Source organism: Pseudonaja textilis, chromosome 5 (genome assembly GCF_049901715.1).
Source record: "Pseudonaja textilis isolate UNSWEBS1 chromosome 5, rPseTex1.2, whole genome shotgun sequence".
NCBI classification, from domain to species: Eukaryota; Metazoa; Chordata; class Lepidosauria; order Squamata; family Elapidae; genus Pseudonaja; species Pseudonaja textilis.
The window spans coordinates 67,007,356-67,027,376 of NC_141994.1; the positions used below are offsets into that span (position 1 = coordinate 67,007,356).

General features: G+C 44.6%; 1 protein-coding gene across 8 annotated transcripts in view; it reads left to right on the forward strand.

Annotated features, from left to right (window-relative positions):
• Positions 1-19,344, forward strand: part of SOX5 (SRY-box transcription factor 5) — a 1,005,438-nt gene extending 986,094 nt beyond the window's left edge. For all 8 annotated transcript variants that reach the window (XM_087935225.1, XM_087935226.1, XM_087935221.1 and 5 more), the window contains 2 exons: positions 6,775-6,991; positions 18,576-19,344. In XM_087935225.1, coding sequence (XP_087791351.1) covers positions 6,775-6,991; positions 18,576-18,882 — 524 coding nt within the window. In that variant the 3' untranslated portion in view covers positions 18,883-19,344. The remainder of the gene's footprint in view (positions 1-6,774; positions 6,992-18,575) is intronic.
• Positions 19,345-20,021: the final 677 nt, after the last annotated feature.

Genomic DNA, 20,021 nt, shown 5'->3' on the forward strand with positions numbered 1-20,021 from the left:
AGTTAGTTCAATTCAACAGGATGAACATCTGTTCCTGACTCCTTGCCACGTATTGTCTGCTGCAGAGTGGCGTTTGGAAGATATCAGCCTGGCAACTCTCCTAGCCTGATAAAGGTCTGTAGTTGTGCAATCTCTTGAAAGACTGTTTTTCAGGACTTTGCTGGAGAGGAATTCATTGTAACATAAATAAAAGGAGTTGGCTTTGTGATTTTCGGAAGCCTAGATCAAAACAGTTAGAACGATTAATCAGTGGAATGACTTGCCTTGCAGAAGTTGTGGGTGCTTCAACATTGGACGTTTTTAAGAAGAGATTACACAACCATTTGCCTGAAATGCTGTAGGGCTTCCTACCTATGCAGGAGGCTGGTCTAGAAGACCTCCAAGGTCCCTTCCAACTCTGTTATTCTGTGTCCTGTAAAGAATGCAACCCACCTCTTGACAACTGCCTCGTAATTCTCAGTTCAATCATTGGCACCGAGATGCAGATCAGCCTATTCCTCCTCAGAACTGCTGGCTTTTTATAAACCTTATAAACTCCCTGAATAATTATTTTTCAAAGAGTTTTGTTTTCTTTCTAATCTTCACATTCCAATGCATAATCCCAAATTCTCCCCAAGTATTATGTCAATATCTCCTACCGAATGCAAAATCCAGCCATTGAAGAGAAATGCTTTTAAGAGCGGGATTAGCCGTAGCTATTGATTTCATGCCAAACAGATTCACAGAATCCCGCATCCGAGCGCGATGGCAGGTCGGAGAGTTTTTAAACGGGGGCGCCTGAATTGATTAGATTCGTCAGAAGAAAGCGAGATAAGGCAAGAGTACATTTGTTTCGGGGATGATAAAAATGTATATATGCCAGCCAAGAGGATTTAAAAACTGGTTATGGCCACAAGATTAGGCCCGTGATCCAAGAGGCAAACAGTTTGGTCCACTCTCATTTAAAGAGCATTCTTGATTAAACTTGCCGTACTCAAGTAATTGTCTTCTGAAATTGGTCCGAGCAGTGGGAGTGATCCGTCCCTCCCGTTTCCCCCAGTTTTTATATATATATAAAAGCACAAAGGAGTCTCAAGTTTTGCTTCAGTCTGAACTGATTGTTTTAGATAACAACCGCCAAGTGGTCGCGGCTAATTCACTCTGCTTAAAATAGGTGTTTGAACCAGACTGACATTTTGAATAAAAATGTCTCTGGAGGGTCTGTGTTGACATTTTAAAGGGCTTCTAAGCATTTTATAATACCCTCCAAATCTGGTTTTAATAAGCCATTTGAGCTGGAATTTTTTTTTTAAAAAAAACCCAAAAAATGTAAGGAATCATCTTTTACTGGATTTGGGCTGGGGAAATGAGGAAAAAGAATGCAACGGGAACTTCAAGGCATCTTTTTCTGATTAAATGTACAGTAGGTGGATTATAATGTGCAAATTCGTTCCAGATTCTAGCAGGGTTGACGGGCCTAGTCAGCTCTCAGCTTCCTCCTGTTGAAAGAGTGATGAGGTTTGCAAACATGGGAAGCGAGATTTCTTTTTTATTAGGATTGTTATTTGAACTTCAGTGTTGAAAAGGAAATTTCCTGCCTTTTCAGCAAGGGGAAAAAAGGAAGGAAAGGGAAGGAAGATAGCCTACAACTTATGACCACAGTTGAGCCCCAAACTTCTGTTGCTAACCGAAACAGTTGTTAAGTGAACTTTGCCTCATTTTATGACTTTTCTTGCCACTGTTGTTAGAATCACTGCAGTTGTTGGGATAGAAACAAGGTGGTTAAGTGAATTTTGGCTTCCTCGTTGACTTTGCTTGTCAAGAAGGTCGGAAAAGGTGGTCACATGACCCCGGGACAATGCAACCGTCATAAATATGAGTCAGTTCAGGGATGAGATGCTACCGGTTCACACCGGTTCATTTGAACCAGTGGTTAAAAAAAAAAAAGCTTCCAATCAGCTGAGAGAAGGAAAACAAACCTCCCACGATCAGCTGAGAGGATAAAAGACCAAAAAGTGCATGTGAGAGTGGGAAGATCACTCCTAGCTTTTCGTTTCTTCATCCTCTCAGCTGATTGGCTCGTTAGAGGGGCGCACATTATGGGTGTGTGCGTGCGCAGGCACGATCACCCACCAAATCAGTAGCAACTAAGGTACGATCCCACTCAGTGGTGGGATTCAAAAATATTTACTACTGGTTCTGTGGGCGTGGCTTGGTGGGCGTGGCAGGGGAAGGCTACTGCAAAATCCCCATTCCCTCCCCACCCCACTAACCTGCTTTCCAGCTCTGTTCTCCTGTGCAGGGCAACCAAAGAAGACCCAGCCGATCAGCTGGGACTTGGGAGGCAGAGAAGAGATGGGGTTGGCGGGGCCAGTCAGAGGCGGTATTTGCCGGTTCTCTGAACTACTCAAAATTTCCGCTCCCGGTTCTCCAGAAGTGCTGAATGCCACCTCTGATCCCACTACTTGAGTCAGTTGCCAAGCCTTTGAATTTTGACTACGTGACTATGGGGAAGCCGAACGAGTCATAAATGTGAAAAACAGTCACAAGTCACTGTTTTTGGTGTTATTATAACTTCGAACGGTTGCTAAATGAACCATCCTAAGTCAAGGACTACCTATATCACAAAAGACTTTTCTGATCTGTCAAAAGCCAGTTGTTGATTTTTTTTTTTCCCCCCCTAACTCAGCAGGGAAAAGTTGATAACTGGAAAGGTTGAGAGGCTCATCAATCTTGGGGTCTTTTGTTTCCCAAGAAAGTTATTTTTATTTCTCCTTTTCTTCTCGGCTTACATCAAACGTCGGAAGTACACACGGTGTGTTTTTCTGATGAAACACCACTCCACCAATCTCTATATGTTGCTTTCTTGATTTGAAGAAAAAGGAAGCCTTTTTTGCCGGACAGAGAATAACTGTCTTGCTTAGGAAATGGAAATTTGGGGCTCAGTTGTGGTCATCAGAGGAAAACGACCTGTACGGCTTTTTTGTAGGATTTAATGTTGCTTTATTAATTTATTAACGTTGCAACCTTAAGAAAACTAAGATCGTGGCATCCGGCCCTCTCAATTCCTAGCAATTAGATGGGGGAAGAAATGGAGGTAGTGACAGATTTTATTTTCCCGGGCTCCAAGATCATCGCAGATGGGGACTACAGCCAAGAAATTAAAAGACGCTTGCTCCTGGGGAGGAAAGCTATGGCAAATCTAGACAGCATCCTAAAAAGCAGGGATATCCCCCTGCCAACAAAAATATGAATAGTCAAGGCTGTGGTTTTCCCAGTTGCAATGTATGGCTGTGAAAGTTGGACCGTAAGGAAGGCTGGGTGCCAAAGAATGGAGGCCTTTGAACCCTGGTGCTGGAGAAGACTCCTAAGAGTCCCTTGGACTGCAAACCAGTCAGTCCTAGAGGAGATCAACCCTGATTGCTCTTTAGAAGGGCAGATCCTGAAGATGAAACTCAAAGACTTTGGCCACCTCATGAGGAGGAAGAACTCACTGGAGAAGAGCCTAATGTTGCAAACGATTGAGGGCAATAGAAGAAGAAGGGGACGGCAGAGAATGAGGTAGCTGGATGGAGTCACTGAAGCAGTCGGCGTGAGCTTAAATGGACTCCAGAAGATGGTAGAGGACAGGAAGGCCTGGAGGAATGTTGTCCATGGGGTCGCTATGGGTCAGACATGACTTTGCAACTAACAACTAACAACAATGTTGCTTTGTTTTATACTAACTAGAGATGGTAGAAAAGGGGGATTTTATAACTTTTTAAAAACTAAGCACATCAATAAAACGAGTCATTCCTGTTCTGTGACCCAATCTTAATTTGATTCTCAGTTAACTAATCCCTTAATATGTAGACTCCAGTTTAGCAGACGGGCAATGCAATAGACGGTACAGAAATTTGAATCACTGTTGTTTATCAAATGAATCCATAATTATTGCATGCATGACATACATTAGTTATATTTTACATACATTAGGGTCCTTCTGTAAAATATATGTGATGCATATAAATTTTAAATTTTACATCATGTGAATTCTACTTTAGTGGACATTTGGCTTGGACAGAAACTACTTCCCCAATAAATCCAATAAAAAAGATCTTTTACTATAAAGATATAATTTTAACAGCTCCTCATGCATTAAAATCTAGAAAGGAGGATTTAACCACTTACTGTAACTACTTGCAGTGGTTTCAGTGTATTCTTATTTTCTAGGAATGCCTTCGGGGACCTAAAAGGATTTTTATATTTCATTTTGCAGTGCAACAGGCTTCCTTTTTGCTTTTGCTTTTTAACAAATAAAATAATGTAAAATAAAAGTTAAGCCAGGTGTCATAATACATTGACACTGTATATATAAGGATCCAGGAAATGTGGCACTTATATAGTTGTCGGAAATTTTGTCACAGATTTTCTGGTATGGAAGCCTGTTTGCTAATAACTACCATCATTTTATGATCATTATTTCACATAAGACACTAAATCAGGGGTGGCCAACCTTTTGGACCTCAGGGACCACCAAACTCATAATTTTAAATCCCGTGGACCAGAGACCCTGGGAAAATCCCCAAAAAAGTCTGCAGGAAAATTCCCCACCCCTTTTTTCTACCGATTGATCATTCTTTATTTGGAATTGCAGGATACTGTCTCCAGCTCTGTTCTCAGAGGGAGGGAGGGAGGGAGGGAGGGAGGGAGATAGAGAGAGAGAGAGGGAGGGAGAGAGAGAGACTTTTGGCTTCATGCAAGGAAAGCAGCAGAAGAATCAGAATTCTTTCTTTCTCTCCCCCAAATTCCGCCAGAAATGAGTCTTTGTGAGATTTGTTGTGGCATCACAGCCTCTTGGAGCAGGAGGCCTTGCAGGGTCCCAAAGACTCATTTCTGGTGGAGTTTGGGGAGAGAAAGAAAGACTTTTGCTGCTTTCCTTGCGTGCAGCCAAAAGCAGAAGAAGAAAGAAGCAGAAAGAAGCAGCCCGGTGGCCAGGCGAGTGGGCAAGTGGGGAAAGTTTTCCCCGCTCTGCCCTTTCCCCCCTCCCCCTCACTACCTCATGTTGTTGGCAAGGCAAGCGACACAAGCCTTGTGCTCCCACAGGCCTTGTGGGCGGCGCATCCTTGTGTTTCCGCACAGCCTGGATTAATTGCTTTGGGGATGACATTTCTCTGCGGACCACCAAAATTTTCTTGCAGATCACCAGTGGTCCCCGGCCCACTGGTTGGCGACCACTGCACTAAAGCATAAACCAAGCAAGTATCCTGCGCTCACACAATATTCTAAATCACACACAAAAAATGTAAGCCAAATTGAAACAAACAAAGATTGAAACAAACCAAGCCTCACTGGCTGTGGAATTCTGGGACTTGAAGTCTGTACAGCTTAAAATTACCAAACTTGAGAAATAGTGATCTAGTCCTTGACTTACGACCACGACTGAGCTCCATATTTCTAAGCCAGACAGTGGTTGGACTTAACTGCTCAGCTAGACCCTTGTTAAGTGAATTTTGCCTCGTTTTATCCCCTTTCTGGCCACCGTTGTTAAGTGAATAACTGCAGTTGATAAGTTAGCAATATGGTTGTTAAGTGAATCTGCCTCCCTCACTGATTTTGCTTGTCAGATCACAAAAAGTGATCCCAGGATATCGCAACCATCATAAATACGAGTCAGTTGCCAAGCATCTAAATTTCCATGGGAATGCTGCAATGGTCATAACAGTGAAAAACAGTCATAAATCGCTTTCTTCTGTTGTAGCTTCGAATGGTCATTAAAGGAACTGCTGTAACTCAGGGATTATCCATATTAAACAGCCTCTCTAGAGCATCACATGAAAGAAATAGGCTCCCTGTGACATTTTACTGACAGGAATCTGGCAAGAATCTCCAGCCAATCTTTGCTTCCATTCATCTCAGTTTCCCCAAAGAGACCAAGAGCCGCAAAGCATGACTAAGTAATATCCCACTGGATCGTTTTTTTCCCTTCCCTCTCTCAGCCTCCCACCTCAGATTTATTACCATCAAGAGTCTTTTTTCCCCTCCTTCCCTTTTTTAAAGAAACAATCGTCCACCCTGTTCCACCAGGCAAAAGAAACTGGCCAGCAAATGAATATTATTCATGCAATTGTAATGTTGTTTTTTTTCTTTCTTTCTTTCAATATCGGCGCGGTCCGATTTGCTCCTATAAAGGAAAAAGCGTTTTCCTTTCATTTTACTCACTTCACTTGAACGGTCACTAAACAAACCGTGCAATTTGAGGACTACTTGTACTTTTCCCATTGGCAATCTGAGCGGAGGTCATTATTTCCACCGCTCTGACTAGAAAAAGTGCAGAGAAGAGCAACCAGGATAATTAGGGGACTGGAGACTAAGGCATATGAAGAACGGTTGCAGGAACTTGGCTTGGCTAGTCTAGTAAAGAGAATGACCAGGGGAGACATGATAGCAGTCTTCTAATATTTGAGGGGCTGCCACAGAGAGGAGGAAGGGGTCAAGCTATTCTCCAAAGCACCCGAAGGCCAGACAAGGAATAATGGATGGAAACTGATCAAGGAGAGATTCAACCTAGAAATAAGGAGAAACTTTCTGACGGTGAGAACTATCAACTAATGGCAACAGCTTTGCCTTCAGAAGTTGTGGGAGCTTCATCACTGGAGGTTTTCAAGAAGAGACTGGACTGCCATCTGTCCGAAGTGGGGTAGGGCTGGGGAGAGGGGGGTTAGACTACATGACCTACAAGGTCCCTTCCAACTCTGTTATTCAGCTAGACTGTTTGAAAGGAGGGTTGATTTTCCTGTCTTCTTTCCTTGATAGGGTCTCGTTGGAAAGCTATGACGAACCTTGAAAAACAGCCATACTACGAGGAGCAGGCTCGCCTCAGCAAGCAGCACCTGGAGAAGTATCCGGACTACAAATACAAGCCCAGGCCGAAGCGGACGTGCTTAGTAGATGGCAAGAAGTTACGGATCGGCGAATATAAGGCAATCATGAGGAATCGGCGTCAAGAGATGAGGCAATATTTCAATGTGGGGTATGATCCCTTTGCATCCCACAGCATTTAAGTTCCGTGGAAAGGGGCGGGAGGAGGTGGTGTGCATAGTTTTTATGTGGCAAGTTCCAGATTTTGTGAGTCTTAGCAAAGTTTTCCCCATGCGGAACGATGGAATTGAAGAAGGTATGCAGCAGGGGTCCCCAACTCCCAGGCTGAGGCCCAGTCCCAGGCCGAGGCCTCTTCGGAACCGGGCCACGGAAGTGGTGGGCGAGCACACTCACACGCACATGCGTAGGAAGCTGCATTTGTGAAAGCGATACGTGCATAAAACCATTCCCCCACCCCCAATGGCCCTCTGTTTGCGCATCCAATGCTGATTACGTACGATATGTATTTGGCTCGCGATAGGAAAAAGAAATCATTTCCTGTGTTGAAATATTTGCAGAATTGATTCTCAGCTGCAGCATATACCAAGTACCTGGCAACAGGAAGTCCAAGCAATCATTATGATTAATAAGCATTAATAGTGAATTCCCCAAGGATGAATTTGGATCTGCCACTCTGTCAGTTTCCGTCGGACGTCTGCACCATCCATTACAGGTGCTCCGGTCACTTAGCAACCATTAACAGTTGCGATGGAGTGATGGAGCTCAAAATGGGGACTTACAACCAATATCTGAAGTTCTGATGGTCACCCCACTCCCCCTACAGACATGTGACAGCAATTCAGATGCCTGGTAACACAACTGCATTTACTATTTTGCCCAAACAATTATAAAACGCAGTCATGTGACTGCAGGATGCCACAAATGGCCATAAATGCAGCCATGTTGCAGAGTGACTGAAGTACGGTCATGTGACCATGGGGCGACGGCCAGTGGTGGGATTCAAAAATATTTTAATGCCAGTTCTGTGGGAGTGGCTTGGTGGGCATGGCAGGGAAAGGATACTGCAAAATCCCCATTCCCTCCCCACCCCACTAACCTGCTTTCCAGCTCCGATCTCCTGTGCAAGGCAACAAAAGAAGACCCAGCCAATCAGCTGGGACTCAGGAGGCAGAGAATAGATGGGGGGTGGGGTCAGTCAGAAGTGGTGTTCACCGGTTCTCCGAACTACTCAAAATTGTTACTACCAGTTCTTCAGAACTGGTCAGAACCAGCTGAATAACCCGCTCTGGTGACAACCATCAGAACTTCAAATCCAGGTCCAAAGTCCTCTTTTTGAGGTAGGTCATAACTTTGAATGGTCATTAAGCAGTCGTTTCTAAGTTGTGGACTACCTGCCATTTTGCGGTCTCCTCTCAGCCTGCCGGTGTCTCCCTGTTATAGATGCATAATATCATGTCCGCTGTATAACCTAACGGTCCTCCCACTGCCTTTCTATGGATTCAGAATCCCTTTTCTTCCCTGCTTGAAAGGGAGTGAAGTTTGTTTTCAATATAATGCTCCATGGCAGTCAGTCCTCGATTTGCTACGGTTTATTTAGTGACCATTCAAGGTTACAGCGGTGTTGGGGAAAAAAAGTGACTTATGACTGTTTTTCACTCTTATGACCACTGCAGCATCCCTGTGATCCCATGATCGGACGCTCAGCAACTGATATGTATTTATGACAGTTGCGGTCACCCAGGGTCATGGGATCATCATCTTGTGGCCTTCTGAAAAGTCAATGGAGAAGCCAGATTCACTTAACGACTGAAGCGATTCACTTAACAACTGGTGACAAGAAAAAGTTCTTAAAATGCACCAAAATTCACCTAACAACTGCCTCACTCAGTAACAGATATGTTGGGCTCAATTAAGGTCATAAGTCAAGGACTACCTGAAGTAGCATGGCAAGACTGGGTGAGATTTGCTGGCTTGTGTGCCGTTACATAGAGGGACGTGGTGGGTCAGTGGCTAAGACACTGAGCTTGTCGATCAGAAAGGTGTGCGGTTCGGCGGTTCGAATCTCTAGCACCACGTAACAGGATGAGCTCCCGTTACTTGTCCCAGCTTCTGCCAACCTAGAAGTTTGAAAGCATGTAAAAAATGCAAGTAGAAAAATAGGCACCACCTTGGTGGGAAGGTAACAGAGTTCCATGCACCTTCGTCATTTAGTCATGCCCGGCCACATGACTACGGAGACATCTTCGGACCATGCTGGCTCTTCAGCTTTGCAACAGAGATAATTACCACCCCTAGAGCCGGAAATGACTAGCACGTATGTGCAAGGGTAATCTTTTACCTTTACCTTACCTTATGCCGCTACAGGACTCCATCTTGCTATCTCGATAAAATACACACTCTTCTGAAGTGAAGTGAATTCCAGCCCCCTTTATTTATTTATGTATTTTCTATTGTATTTGAGGATTACACACCGGTTCCCATCTCTCCTGTCAAAATCAAATTGTGTTTACCTCTGGCTGGATCATGCCGAGCGTGTGTTTGGAACGATAGCTGCTTGTTTGGAGTTTGGCTAATGGGTGTCAGTAATGATGAGTGCAGATGAATTTGTCCAGTAGCTGATAAGTGTCAGAAGGCAGGTTTTTCTTTCTAAACAAGTGACAGTGTGTGTTGTAATAGTAAGCAGATTTCTCAGCCCAGAAATCTGAGCCGCTTAACCCTGTGGTGTTGGCAATTCGAATGATTCCACACACACCCCCCCCGCCATGTACAATGAATCAAATACAGGGATGCCAGCCAAACCTTGGCATCAGGAGATTAAAGAGAGAGGGAGAGAGGGAGGGAGGATCTTTGGGAGAAAGAATACGAGACAACAAAGCCTCCCAAATTCCACTTATCTCCCCCGACACTGATGCTTGACAATGCAAGAAGAGGCGAAGGAACATCTTGCAAGATTTAAAACGTTATTCAACTTCTTTACGGACTCTGCCAAGGAGTGGCCTGTCTCTGCGGTTAGAGGAAAAACAATATCCTCTGGATAAGGTCTTTATCTAGCCGAAGCCTATTTGGGCTTTTTGGAAATGTTTGTCAAATTGTGCAATTATGCCTCTGGAAGCGGTGGTTAAGTTGAGAGCCCTTGGAAGGCAGTGGCTGTTAACAAGCACTTAGCCAGGTTGTTGCACTCAGCCGTAGGATCAGATTGTACAGCGGAGATCCTAATCTGTTGCAATTGGGATGTGTAAGTAAAACAACACAGCCAGCAACTTTCCACAATAGACGCGGGCGGGTTCCCAAAAAAATCAATCTTGCTCTACGTTAGCGGAGGCATTTCAGAATCTGAGAATCTCTTTCTTAGGATTTGTTCTTAAGCCAAAGAAATATTTTCATACAGGGTGGGGGCCTTTAAAGTACATTTATCTAAGCCAGAGGTCCCCAAACTTGGCAACTTTAAGACTTGTGGACTTCAACTCCCAGAATTGCTGGTTGGAGAATTCTGGGAGTTGAAGTCCACAAGTCTCAAAGTTGCCAAGTTTAGGGACCCCTGATAGGCGGTTTCACGTCGCTTTTGATTTCAAGGACATTCCAGTCTTAAGTTCTCAGAGGTGGTAAAGCTGTATTAGGGCCGTTCGTGTCACCAAACCCACCTTCTATGTGTATAAAATTCAATTTAACTTGACAAGCTTTCTAGACACAGGGATTTCCTTTTTTGTTTATTTTTATTTTATTTTATTAGCTGGTTGGTGTTTGTGGGGAACCTTTCAATCAGGCTTATTCTCCAGTTCAAACATCAATGGATTACCAAAAGGAAGAAGTTCCGGTAAAAAAAAGAACAAAACACGTCTTCCTTTCCCTTAGTCATGTTAACCTTCGCATCTACCTGAATATCTTTGAACAGTCATTAACTCATCATCATCCCTTAGAACAGGCGTGTCAAACTCAAAGAGTGAAGGACTGGCCTGCAGAGCCTCTGCCAGCAATAAACAGAGCTCGGGAGGGCCACAGGCCGCCCTTGCAAGCTCCGTTTTTGCCGGCAGACGGTTGCAAGAGGCCTTCGCAGCAGAAAACGGAGCTTGGGAGCCCATTTCCTTTGGCAGAGCACTTGGGCCACCACAGGCGCCCCCGACATGAGTGATGTCCACCCTGGCCATGCCCACCTCAGCTCCCCGATGTCAAACACAATCCTGATGCGGCCCTCAATGAAATAGAATTTGTTACAAAGCATTACAGAGGGCGTTCGATGCTGATGATGTTGTCATGAGGCTGGGGAAATACCTTGATGGGTTGCGTTATGGACAGATGACTGACTCGGCGGCTGAGGGTTTTTCCGCGAACAGCTGGGGAGGGTGTCATCGGGTTTACCCTTGGGAACGGGGCTTCACAGGAAGGGTGGCTGGGTGGATAATGGAGCTAGTTAGGGATTATAGGCGGCTGTAGGCGTAGGATGGGACTGCAATCGACCTCCAGAACTGCAGTGTGCAGAATTAGGGTCAGGCGGATCATAGGAGATAGGAGCAATTAGCAGAGGTGTGTGGCCGCAACTATAAACAGCACTGGGAGGCAGACGCTCCCAGCGCTAACCTTGGTTGGCTTACGGCCGTTCTTTGCTGGCTGTGGAGCTCGTTGTTTGCAAATAAACCAGGCTTGAACCATCTGAGTTGGAAGAGTCAGCTTGTTTATTCTGTTGAATCCTCGACTACTGGAAGATCAGCTGAGACCCCTGCCTTAGAATGTAGCTGTAAAAAAAAACCTGTAGTTTGTATCACCAACAACAGCAGAGGTCCATCCCAAGTTCCTTCTCATGTGATGAGAATCCTGTTTATACATGTGATATACAGAGGGTTCTTGACTTACCCCCTATTTGTTTAGTGACAGTTTGAAGTTGCAACGGCATTGACAAAAGTGACTTATGGCTGCTTTTCACATTTATATGACCCTTGCAGCATCCCCATCGTCACACGATCAAAATTCAGGTCCTTGGCAACTGGTTCATCTCCCGGGGTGATCTGGACACCTTTCATGCCTTTTTGACAAGCAAAGTCAATGGGGGAAGCCAGGTTCACTTAACAGCCATGTTACTAACAACAACCATAGTGATTCACTTAACGACTATGGCAAAAAAATTGTCATAACGTAGGGCAAAACTCGCTTAACAACTATTGCTCCACCATGGAAATGTTGGGCTCAATTGTGATTGTAAGTCGAGGATTACCTGTAATTTAGTTACTATATTTATTTGATTTAGTCTCAATGAAATGAAATCAAAGTCAGTTCTAGCCTTGGCTTCACGTACTTTTGAAATGTAATCACAAGTCTGTCCCTCAATAGCCAAAATTGGTCGCTGGGCAGAAGAAAAACGAGGTAACTCTGCTTTTGGTACCAAGAAAGGGCAACAATGATTAACAATGACACACACACACACACACACACACACACACACACACATACACACGATGCATCTTATATATAAGAGCCACGATGGTGCAGTGGTTAGAGTGCAGTACTGCAGGCTACTTCTGCTGCCTGCCAGCTACCTGCAATTTGGCAGTTCGAATTTCACCAGGCTCAAGGTTGACTCAGCCTTCCGTCCTTCTGAGGTGGATAAAATGAGGAGCCAGATTGTTGGGGGGCAAGAGGCTGACTCTGTAAACTGCTTAGAGAGGGCTGTAATGCACTATAAAGCGGTATATAAGTCTAAGTGCTATTGCTATCCTCTAATGCAACGTTTCTCAACCTCGTGAACTTGAAGGTTGTGTGGACTTCAAGCTCTCAAGGTTGAGAAGCACTGCTCTGATGGCCCTGGTCAGAATGGCTGGAACAGATGGTCAGTCAACACTCGGCTTCTCTGTTTCAATGGAAGGAAGGGGACAGCCGACAATCTGCCCCTTATTCCCTGGATAACACTGTTTGTCTTAGAATAATACGCAAACAACCGCCACCTTTTGGCTGACAAAAGCAAGATATTTTGGACATGTGGCAAAGGAACAGAGAGCCAATACAGCCTCTAGAGCTTTCTAGGATCAGTCAAAAGCTTATTGTATGCTCAACCGGATGGGCCAGTGTATGGCTTTGCTCTCCAGTCAAATCTGCTGCTCTCTAAAGATGTTTTCTCTTCTCTCACACGTGGTGAGGTTTCTCCTTCCAGATGGATGGATTTATTTATTTTTTTTTGATGGAATTATGAGGCTAAAGCATGTTCAACACAATATTATCACAGAGGAATTAGTTTGTCAAGAGGAGAGGAGAGAGAAAATGAGTGTTCGGCCTGCCTCATAGGTTTGCAGGGATGGTGGCATAGAATAGGAATTTAGCTGGAGTCCCAGCATTCACGAAGAGAATGCAGAAGGCCCAAGAATAACACAATCCTTCATTCTATGGACATGTTTCTCCCAGTTTTCGGTGTATGAAAAAGAGACCTTTTATAAGCAGAGATGAAAGTTAAGGGGTAGAATGACCTCAACACTTACTAAGCCTAAATCAGCCTAAATCAAGGATATGTATCTTTCCAGTGGCAGAGGGCTAGTAAAACAAACTAAAAGCAAAACAAAACAAAAGGGGAATTGTTTCCCCTTTTGTCTTTGGGCATCCAAGAAGGGGACAGGAAAGGAGAAAGGGAAAGAGGAAAGACAAAGAAGGAAAGATGGAAAGAGAGCAAGGAAGGAAAAATAAGGAAAGAGGGGAAGAAGAAGCAAGGAGAAGGAAGAGGGAAGGAAAAAGAAGGGAAGGAAGGAAGGGAGGGAGGGAGGGAGGGAAGGAGGGAGGGAGGAGGGAAAGAAGGAAGGAAGGAAGGAAGGAAGGAAGGAAGGAAGGAAGGAAGGAAGGAAGGAAGGAAGGAAGGAAGGAAGGAAGGAAGGATGGAAGGAAAAGAAGGAAGGTAGGAAGTAAGATAGGAAGGAAGGAAGGATGGAAGGAAAGGCAGGAAGGTAGGAGGGGAAGGAAGGAAGGAAGGAAGGAAGGAAGGAAGGAAGGAAGGAAGGAAGGAAGGAAGGAAGGAAGGAAGGAAAGGAAGAAAGGTAGGAAGAAGAAGGAAGGAAGGAAGGAAGGAAGGAAGGAAGGAAGGAAGGAAGGAAGGAAGGAAGGAAGGAAGGAAAAGAAGGTAGGAAGGAAGGAAAGGAAGGAAGGAAGGAAGGAAGGAATGAAGGAAGGAAGGATGGAAGGAAAGGCAGGAAGGTAGGAAGGAAGGGAAAGAAGGAAGGAAAGAAAGGAAGGTAGGAAGGAAGGAAGGAAAGGAAGAAAAGAAAGGAAGGGAGGAAGGAAGGAAAGGCCACACCCACCACAGCCACACCCACTCCCAGCACCCCCGCCCCCCAAGGTGAAACACAACCCTGATGCGGCCCTCGATGACATTGAGTTTGACACCCCTGCTCGATTGGGTTGTGCCATTTAAAGGGATCAAATGGGGAGGAGTTCTCATAGCTTAACCCCACCCCTCTGTAATTATCTTTCCATACGTTGAGCTCTGGGAGCCATGAAAAAGATACTGGCAAATTACACGTGATCCTGGGCCCACATTCTTCATTTCTCTTTTAGAGGCTCAGCATCCAAACATAAAATTGATCAGGAGGTCTCCCTAAAATGAGGGAGTTGGGACAGATCTGATTTCTCTGAAGACCTATGGTAGAACTAATGAAATAGGTTGCATTCTTCTTGAACTTTCTGTGTTTTTTTTGATACTGTTGATCGTAGCATACTTCTAGACCATCTGTAGGGGTTGACAGTGGGAGACCCAATATTGTGATGGTTCTCCTTTATTCATGGCTAGTCTCAGCTGCTGCTACAGGGGCGGGGAAGAGGTCAAACCTAAAGCCCTTGAATTGTGGGGTACCTCAGGACTTGACACACACCTCCCTTCTGTTTAACAGCTACATGAATTTTCTGGATGAGGGCATCACCAACATGCTATGATATGCCACCCAGTTTTATCTTTTAATTGTGCCAGCCAAGTAATGATGTCAAGATTTTGTCCATGCATCTGAAGGTTGTTAGGGTTAGGATAGGAAGGAACTGGCTTAGGCTTAAAGCAAATGAAACCGAATGGGTATATATTTCTGGGTCTGACTTTAGAGAGTTCCTGTTATTTATATTAGTTTCTGGATCCGGCCTTTATTAACAAATTAGATTGACTGTAATGATTTGAATGAAGCATTTGGCAATAGGTTTATTCAAGTGATTAGCTTCTCTCTCTCTGTCTCTGTCTCTGTCTCTGTCTCTCTCTCTCTCTCTCTCTCTCTCTCTGTCTCTCTGTGTGTCTCTCTCTGTCTCTCTCTCTCTCTCTCTCTGTCTCTGTCTCTCTGTTTGTCTCTCTCTGACTCTCTCTCTCTCTCTCTGTCTCTGTCTCTCTGTTTGTCTCTCTCTGTCTCTCTGTGTGTGTCTCTCTGTCTCTGTCTCTCTCTATCTCTCTTTCTCCCTCCCTCCCTCTCTCTCTCCCACTCCTGTTTTTGCCTTGATCTCTTCCCAAACCAGTTATGATCAAGGAGCTGCTTACTAAACGCATGTCTCTATTTGCAAAGCTAGCTAAAACCTGTACACAGGGAAAGGGAAAGAGAGAGAGAGAGATCATCAACCTGAATAAAATCAGCAATATGACTTCAGTGTCATTTTTGAATAATTATCTATAAGAATCGGAGAGGTAAATCTCTGATACCAGCTGTGTGGTCTTGCCTCCCACCATATCTCCAATGCTTTGCCCCCCCCCCTGCATTTTTTTTCATGGTGGTTTTTATAAAAGTGGTCTCTGCAAAGATTTTAGAGTACAAAGTGAGTGATTCTTTATATGTTACGGCTGTGTCCATGCAAGATGACATCAATGTTGCTGAACAGAGATTTCCCATCATATGAGATCAGAGTCTCCAATTATTTGACTGTGTGGTATCTGCATCCAATCTAAATCAGTCACTGGGACCAGAGGTTTAGTCTTCCAAGCTTTCGGTCTCATGCTGGAGCCCATTCTCAGGGAATGTCTCTTTAACATAACATGTGCTTTGGGCTATTCTAGATGTATTATTTATGTGGTAGGACCAGTGGTGGAATTCAAAAAAATTTACTACCTGTTCTGTAAGTATGGCTTAGTGGGTGTGGCTTGGTGGGTGTGGCAGGGAAAGGATGTTGTAAAATCTCCATTCCCTTCCCACTCCTGGGGGAAGGATACTGCAAAATCCCCATTCTCTCCTCACCCCACTAACCTGCTTTCCAGCTCCGTCCTCCTATGCAAGGCAACAAAAGAAGACCCAGCCAATCAGCTGGGACTTGGGAGGCAGAGAAGAGATGAGGGCAGGGCCAATCAGAGGTGGTATTTGCCGGTTCTCCTAAACTACTCAAAATTTCCACTACCATTTCTCCAGAACTGGTCAGAACCTGCTGAATACCACCTCTGGGTAGGACAAATGGGGAGGAAGCTAATGACCAGATTGCAAGAACTCAAGGGAATGGTCAGACAAGGAGACCCGAACTCATTGGTAGCCTCACATTGCAATGAAATTGATACATTCAATTTTTCAGCTATTAAGATTGTTGGCCGAGCAGGTACAAAAATAGCCATGGAAATGATTGAAGCCTGGGAAATGGGCCCTTTGTCAGTCAACAGGAGTGCTGATTTGCCACCAGTTTATCAGGTATTTAGGAGCCAAGGACTTAGCAGCACAAAGAAACAACAGCCGATGACTTAGTAGTCAGATATCAACACCCCATCAACAAATAAAAAGCCACACACAACCAGACACCACATAAATACTATGCATAGAATAGCCCAAAGCACATATTCTGGTGGAGAGAAGTTCCCTGAGGATGGGCTCCAGCACGAGTCCAAAAACTTGTAAGACTAAACCCCTGGTCCCAGTGACCAAACCCAGACTGGATCCTGCCCCATTATCTCGGGACACATAAATTTGCTTTCATTTATGTGGTGGCTTTTTTTACTCCGTTCAACTTTTATAGGCAGCTATTGGGGATTTTACATTTTATTATGCTACAGGGGGAAAAGAGGGTAGGGGTCCTTTCTGATCTCATCATGCATGAGTTGCATGTTGACAGGCACCAATAAGAATTGATTGAATGATTGGTGGAATGAATGAATGAATGAATGAATGAATGAATGAATGAATGAATGAAAAAACTTGAAAATGCATTAAGTATCTGACAGAGATGCTAGGGACCAAGCCATGTTGAATCCATGAAGAGTCCTGGTAGCTCTGCAGCAGGGAAGAGATGGATAATATGTGGATCTCCAGATGTTGCTGAACTACGTATCTATCCATTTTTTTATAAATAAACCTGGCATCTCTCACCACTGGCCATATTAAGTGGAGCCCAGCCAATCACTTTTAGATTAACAGAGTTGGAAGAGACCTTGTAGGTCATCTAGTCCAACCCCCTGCCCAAGCAGGAAACTCTACACCATTTCTGACAGATGGCAGTCCAATCTCTTCTTGAAAACGCCAATGTTTGAGTGCATTTCTCTAGTTGGATACTATAGAAATGATCCCTGAAGATATGGTCTGTATACTATAGTATACAGCATAGCTGCTGGGAATTGTACTCCAGCAACATCTGAAGAAGTTGTCCCAAAGGAGCTTTTCCAAAAGGCAATCGGACTCTCTTAGTGAAATGGAAAGAAAGTCCAACAAAGTCCAGTTGCCTTTTGGAAAAGCAACTTTGAGACAACCGTAACCTGGATGATGGAGACTCTCCATAAACATCTCAAGCAGCTCCATCTCTACTCTAAAACATGAGAAAGAGAAGGACCACTTAGAAGAATGTTGGAAGAAATGTTCATCTGGGTTCAGGTCCAAGTAGGAAGAAAGTTACTGGAAACATGGAGGCTGATTGGAAAGATGGTTTAATGATGAAACAGAACCACCAAGCATGTGTGATTCTGGGTAGCTGCCCACATGGAGTTGAGAGTGAGGGGTATTTATATCTTCTCTTGGGCTTTGCGCTTGAGCTTCCTGTTCCTGTGCAAGAACATGAATTCTATTGGCTGTTGTAGGGGTCATAGCTGACTCTGTACGTTGTCTGAGGTAAGTTTGGTTGAGGTTTGCTAGGGGTGTACAACTGAGATGGTGCAATGAAGGAGCTTGTGTTCTGAATAGGTGTTGGGCAATTCCTATTATGGCTGAGGGCTAACCCTACCTTTGTTCAGACCTTGCTGCAGGGAGTAATGGATTCCCAAATCTGCATTTCTAAAAGCTGGCCTCAGCTTAGTATCTGCTTGGGTTGGGAGGTGGAGCAGAGGTGGGTATTCAGCAGGTTCTGGCCAGTTCTGGAGAACCAGTAGAGGAAATTTTGAGTAGCTCGGAGAACCGACGAATGCCACCTCTGACTGGCCCTGCCCACATCTATTCTCTGCCTCCCGAGCCCCAGCTGATCGGTTGCATCTTCTTTGGTTGCCCTGAACAGGAGAACGGAGCTGAAAAGCAGGTTAGTGGGGTGGGGAGGGAATAGGGATTTTGCAGTATCCTTCCCCTGCCATGCCCACCAAGCCACACCCACCAAACCATGCTACTCTCACCAAGCCACGCCCACAGAAGCGGTAGTAAAAAAAAATTGAATCCCACAACTGAGATAGAACTCTGAATTTCTGTCTCCCTCAGGATGTTTATTTCTCTTCTGGGGGAAATATTTTACCCTGCCTTTTTAATATTTCTCAAAATATTTCATTCTTCTAGGAGAGGGATGAGTGCTAACTTTCTACTTTTACCGTATCTTAACGACCGCTCAGGCCTGTTTTCCTTTATCTCCCACAGACAGCAAGCCCAGATTCCCATGGCAACTGCCGGTGTCGTCTACCCGGGAGCCATCGCCATGACGGGAATGCCCTCCCCGCATCTCCCCTCCGAGCATTCAAGTGTATCCAGTAGCCCAGAACCTGGGATGCCCATCATCCAGAGCACTTACGGCATCAAAAACGAGGAGACCTCTCACGTCAAAGAGGAGATCCAGAGCGGGGACATCAACGGTGAAATGTACGAAGACGATGAGGATGAAGACGACGACCCCGATGTGGACTACGGCAGCGAAAGCGAGAACCACATCGCAGGACAAGCCAACTGATCTCGGCGGGGGGTCCCCCATTCTTGGTTTTTTGACCTCGGAGGACTTTTAACGGAGAGCCCCACCGTCTGGTTTCTTACCCAGTGGCCAAGCACACAAACATTTTATCCTCACACACTGACTGTTACTTTAAAAAAAAAAAAGAAACTCTTTAGTCTTAACTAGTTGGGACATCCGCTGATCAGGAGAGATCAGCTTGCGTTGAGAACTTTGGAAAAACAAGGAAGGGATTCTAAAAGAAAAAAAGAAAAAGAAAGAAAGACAAAAGGCTCAGAGGAAGAAACCCTATCAAGGAAAGTCAATAATGACAAAAAGAAAAACAAAAAAAGGACAAAAAAATAAGCTATGGGTAACATAATGCCAGTAATTCAGCTGCTATACCCAAGCACTGAAGTCTTACCCGTTCAACCTTTTATTATTATTATTTTTTTCAAATAAACTTTATGGCTATTTGTTCTATAACGTTCTAGAAAATTCTCACTCAGGTACACAGTGCCAACAAGTGGCTTGTGAATGTGTTCTGTTGTTTTGTGTACAATTTAAAGAAAAATTGAGATTTGGGGGTGGAGGGTGGGGTGGGATTGGGAGAGATAACGATGCATCTGGTAAGAGGGGAGGGAGAAACGATACGGTTCCTTTGATTCCTCCCCTTCCTCGTGTTTCCACCATCTTTTCTTCCACCTTTCCAGAATTAGACTTGCAAGCACGTTACGCATCTGGCAGGGACGCAGGGACGAAGCCAGGTTGAGACCATGGAGAAAGTGAGCCATGGTGGCATCTGCAGCAGGGACGAGAACCTAAGGGTTGTTGTGTAGAAAAATCAAGATGCTGGAGATTGAACATTGAGGATCTGCTTGGAGACTTCGGTGTCTTATGCCAGTGCCAATGGGATACTGTGCAGGATGCAATAAACATTTGCATTAATTATATCATTTGCATCCCCGACTTTTGGTCTTATCGATGTACCTTACGCCAGGCCAGGCCACGTAACCTTTCAGAACAGGAATTGGCCCTCAATCTACCTTCAGAGCTTTTGAAATCAGAATAGAAATGACTTGTTCCTCCCTAAAGCTCTCTGCGTGAGACAAGACTGGAAGGTCCCATAAAAAGTGGACAGTATCCAGTTTGGATTCTTCCCC